The following is a 3832-nucleotide window of genomic DNA, read 5'->3' on the forward strand; positions in this document are numbered from 1 at the left end:
AGACGCGAAAGCTATCTATCGTTGAAATTCGCAGGAAAAACTGTATATTTCGTTGTTTTTTCCCGTTCCCAAGTAGGAGAGCATTATCCGGGGGAAAAAATGGTAGAAAAGGATGATAAATTTGGCGAAGGGTGGCTCGAGGATCGGGACGAATTATTCGAGAGAAGAAGGGGTGGCGGATGAAAGGAGGCGGGACGGCCAAGTGCTCAATAATAAATAGCATTTTGACTGTCGGATATTCGATTGCCGACGCCGACCTCTCTCTCTCTCTCTCTCTGGTCGGGACAAAACGTGGAAAAAGGGAAAGACAGAAGCACTCGAAATGGCGTTTAAGGTAAAAGCAAACGTGGATAGGGTGGCTGGATTGATCGACGGCGCTGACAAAGTGAACCCGCGACTCGGAAATTCGTCGATTCAATCAGCACGAAACTCTCGAACCCTCAACCCCTAATTCCTCACCCTCTTCGACGTTCGAAACGTCGCTAATTGCAAGGCCCTTTCACAATGCCCCGCGATTCACCGATCGATACGCGCCGGAGAATCGTTTCTGCGTTTAACATAGAGGATAAGGTAAATGGAAACGGTTATTTTCACTGTTTTTCTCTAGCATTGAACAACGTATCGTTTCGTTATTGTCAATTATTCGGACAGATAAGAAAAGACATTGACGATAATCGGTGCAATTTGTGATAAATTGTTGTTCGAAAATGTAAACGAGGAAACGGCTGGGAGGTATATAAGAGAAAATAACGTAAACATTTTTAGTATCACGATGAAGAAAACAACGATCGTTCTTGGTTTAATGGCGTTCTTGGGCGTTCTGGCAGGTGAAGCGAGAAGTACTGCGGTACCGTGCCAAGAAAACGCAGAATGGACGAATTGTGGATCGATGTGTCCACCAATGTGCAACTCGACTACATCGACTGTTTGCCCTCAGGTATATTTCACCTTGCATCCTTATTTCATTATTTCTCAACGTTTTACAAATCCTTTTATTTATTTTACATTAAATTTATATTTATATTTTATGTTTTACATTAAATTTACATTCAACATACTTTACATTCTATTTTTCTTCTAGGTATGCGTGCCTAGATGTCAATGCATAGAGGGGTACGTGCTGACTATCGATGGGGCCTGTGTTCTCTCTTCTGAATGTTGAATCACTGCTATCAATTAATCAATAAAGGATACGACTCCTCTCCGTAACATTTTATTATTCAACCTACGATTAAGAACAATTAAATCTCCGCCACACGATCTCTCCCGACTTTCCCAGAAATCCGCTTACAGACCGGCAAAATTCCCACTAACTAATTACCAAGTGAGCACTAAACGAGACGCGAAGTAGACGCGAATTAAAGGTACACCGGTCGATCGTCGTCGAGTAGCGTCGTTCGACAAATGAACGTTCCAAGATTTTCTAGTTCGCGCCTCCTCGACGTATCACGGTGCCGGAGAAGAGGAAAACGCGATAAAGAACGACTAGGATAGGTTTCCACGAACCGGCTGAGATTAACGAGAGAAAGAAGGAAGAAGCTGAGAGATCTGGTGGATCTCGTGGTTTCGTAACAGAGCTATATAAAGCCAAGTTAGTTCCTACGGGCTTTAGTATAATAGTTGTACAGGAAACGAACGTACCAAATCACCATGTCACGAAATCTCCTACTTTTGTTCGTAGTTTTGGCCGTGATCGCCAGTAAGTAATCTTTGCTTCTCGCGTAAGAAACAAGTTCGTGGACTTGAGGGGAGGAAGAGGTGGTAGAGCGAAGGATAACGCGATCATTTTTGTATCCTTGAAGGTTCGTTGGGACAGCAGTGCGGTTTGAACGAGGAATTCAACTCCTGCGGATCGGCCTGCGAGCCAAGTTGCGCCAAACCGAAGCCGAACGTTTGTACCATGGTCAGTGTTCGAACGTGTATTCTTATGCAAATCAGTCGTCGAACGTGACTCCTTTTTCTTTTGGAGATTTAACCCTAGAGCGGTCCTCGGGTCATTTTTGACCCACCGCCTTTTTATACTTTTAGTCATTTTTATAATTTTATACGCGCATAAGGCCTTAGGTCCTTTTTCACCCAAAAGTCTTAAGTGTACAGTCCGAACGAAGAACGTAGTAGGTTGAGCGAGTTGGTTGAGTTTTTTGTGTCTTCTCTTTTTTCAGAATTGTATCATCGGCTGTCAGTGTAAGAGTGGATACCTGAGGAATGGACAAGGAACCTGCGTTGCTCCGGAGAATTGTTAATATTTTCGATTGATTTAACTGAGCGATATCTGGGGTCTACACTTTGCCTCCTGCGTTTCTGTTTCATTCGTTGCTCTGCTGCAAGCTTCCCTAAGTGACGATCTCGATCACAATGTATCGCAATATTAATAAAATGGTGTTTTGAAAATTCGACGAGAGTGTTCGCTGTGCCTTCTTAGTATCGCTGTATTGATAGGAAAATTGGAGAATTGTGGTTAATGTGGAAAATTGTCGAAATGTAAAATTCGAGTCAAGAAATTTCATTGAAACAATTGAATATAAAATTGAAATTCGATTCAAGAAATTGAACTTAAGTCTACCATTTGCATACTTTGAATAATCTTTAACAACGATAAGGAAGATGTGAGTACAATAGAATAGAGTAGGTTTCAGAGAACAGATTCAAATTTACAGATGCAGCTATGCTATTTATTTTTCGCTTGGAAGGTTAGCATTTTTAAAATAAGCAATTTCCTTAACAAATACATACAGCTAATGTTTACAGTCTTTAGGCAACACACAGTGGCCCTGGGCGTTCTTGACGTATCCCTCGACGCAATGGCAGCCTGCGACACATTTCTGAAGAGTGTACAGATGAATATTGGGTTCGAGTTGGGAGAAATTCGACTGAAATGTCCTGAAAAATGATTAAACTGACCTGGATGCAGTTATTGATGGGCTTTCCACAGTGGCCTACGCAAGATGGTCCACACGAATCGTATTTCTGATTAGGCGGGCAGCTTGCATTTACGTGGCTAACTATAGAAACGTGAAAACAGCGAACAATCAAGTTGGACACGATAGATAACTGCAGAATTTTTCGATTTTTTCGCGACGAAGAGAAGAATATTTCTTTCGAAATTAAATTAAAAGTTGGAATAAGTTAAACTCAGATTAAATTAAACTCACAACGAATTAAACTGAAATTAAGTTAAACTCAGAATGCGCAAGAAATGAGTAAAATAATTATTCTCGATTTGGTAAAAACGGTACGAAGCACTCACTGCAGATACAAGCGACAGCAAGAATAAGAAGAACGACAGCGACACGAGCCATTTTCGATTAGTAGATTTTTCTAGATCGCAAGTGTTCGCACTTTTAACAACGTTTTATTCGAAACCGTGAACAGCATCACTTTTTATACCGAATAATTCGTCCTCGACTAACATTGTTGCACTCGTATGTCATCTGCTCGTCGTTTTGTTCATGCACTCGCAGGTTACGTATCGACTTAGGTGTGAATTATAAACGACTACACCTGCGATACACGTGTAATTAACTATTCGTGCGCGTGGCAAGCAGAAAACCTAGATAATTACAGTCTGCCATGTCTGATTAGGAAATATAGTTGTTCTACATCTTTGCTCCAATTGTACATTGTTCTATCGTCCATGCCAAAAAAAAAACCAACCATTAGTCACTTCCTTGTCGTTTCCTTGTTACCATTCAGAGGTAATAAAAAATTTGCATGAAAGAATGATAAACGAAAACGATTTTTGGCTGAAACTGGGACACAGAGAACGTTCCTCTTTCTCAGTCCTCCTCTCTCTCTACTGACCAAGAGACTACTTCTCGTAAGTGTGCCAAAC

At 41.2% G+C, this 3832-nt stretch overlaps 3 protein-coding genes across 3 annotated transcripts; 2 read left to right on the forward strand and 1 right to left on the reverse strand.

Annotated features, from left to right (window-relative positions):
• Positions 1-782: 782 nt before the first annotated feature.
• Positions 783-1382, forward strand: LOC108573901 (chymotrypsin inhibitor-like). Its single transcript, XM_017936386.1, has 2 exons — positions 783-937; positions 1082-1382. Exons 1-2 carry the CDS (start codon positions 803-805, stop codon positions 1160-1162), a joined length of 216 nt encoding a protein of 71 aa, XP_017791875.1. The 5' UTR covers positions 783-802; the 3' UTR covers positions 1163-1382.
• A 243-nt stretch (positions 1383-1625) lies between these two features.
• LOC108573859 (chymotrypsin inhibitor-like) lies at positions 1626-2384 on the forward strand. Its single transcript, XM_017936335.1, has 3 exons — positions 1626-1699; positions 1803-1903; positions 2163-2384. Exons 1-3 carry the CDS (start codon positions 1651-1653, stop codon positions 2241-2243), a joined length of 231 nt encoding a protein of 76 aa, XP_017791824.1. The 5' UTR covers positions 1626-1650; the 3' UTR covers positions 2244-2384.
• A 195-nt stretch (positions 2385-2579) lies between these two features.
• LOC108573858 (chymotrypsin inhibitor-like) lies at positions 2580-3340 on the reverse strand. The gene is made up of 3 exons (XM_017936334.1): positions 3248-3340; positions 2902-3002; positions 2580-2822 (listed from the first exon to the last, which is right to left on the reverse strand). The coding sequence occupies exons 1-3, from the start codon at positions 3297-3299 to the stop codon at positions 2736-2738; spliced, it is 240 nt and encodes a 79-aa protein (XP_017791823.1). The 5' UTR covers positions 3300-3340; the 3' UTR covers positions 2580-2735.
• Between the last annotated feature and the right edge of the window lie 492 nt (positions 3341-3832).

The sequence above is a fragment of the Habropoda laboriosa genome, unplaced genomic scaffold (assembly GCF_001263275.1).
Source record: "Habropoda laboriosa isolate 0110345459 unplaced genomic scaffold, ASM126327v1 scaffold111, whole genome shotgun sequence".
Taxonomy (NCBI): Eukaryota; Metazoa; Arthropoda; class Insecta; order Hymenoptera; family Apidae; genus Habropoda; species Habropoda laboriosa.

What these genes read in the sequence shown, in the direction of transcription:
- LOC108573858 (XM_017936334.1), bottom strand. Translation starts at nt 3,299, where the DNA reads ATGGCTCGTGTCGCTGTCGTTCTTCTTATTCTTGCTGTCGCTTGTATC. An exon ending in TGCTGTCGCTTGTATCTGCA is followed by an intron (nt 3,003 to 3,247) that starts GTGAGTGCTTCG and finishes ACGTTTCTATAG; the next exon opens with TTAGCCACGTAAATGCAAGC. An exon ending in CCATCAATAACTGCATCCAG is followed by an intron (nt 2,823 to 2,901) that starts GTCAGTTTAATC and finishes TACACTCTTCAG; the next exon opens with AAATGTGTCGCAGGCTGCCA.
- LOC108573859 (XM_017936335.1), top strand. Translation starts at nt 1,651, where the DNA reads ATGTCACGAAATCTCCTACTTTTGTTCGTAGTTTTGGCCGTGATCGCC. An exon ending in AGTTTTGGCCGTGATCGCCA is followed by an intron (nt 1,700 to 1,802) that starts GTAAGTAATCTT and finishes GTATCCTTGAAG; the next exon opens with GTTCGTTGGGACAGCAGTGC. An exon ending in AGCCGAACGTTTGTACCATG is followed by an intron (nt 1,904 to 2,162) that starts GTCAGTGTTCGA and finishes CTCTTTTTTCAG; the next exon opens with AATTGTATCATCGGCTGTCA.
- LOC108573901 (XM_017936386.1), top strand. Translation starts at nt 803, where the DNA reads ATGGCGTTCTTGGGCGTTCTGGCAGGTGAAGCGAGAAGTACTGCGGTA. An exon ending in CATCGACTGTTTGCCCTCAG is followed by an intron (nt 938 to 1,081) that starts GTATATTTCACC and finishes TTTTTCTTCTAG; the next exon opens with GTATGCGTGCCTAGATGTCA.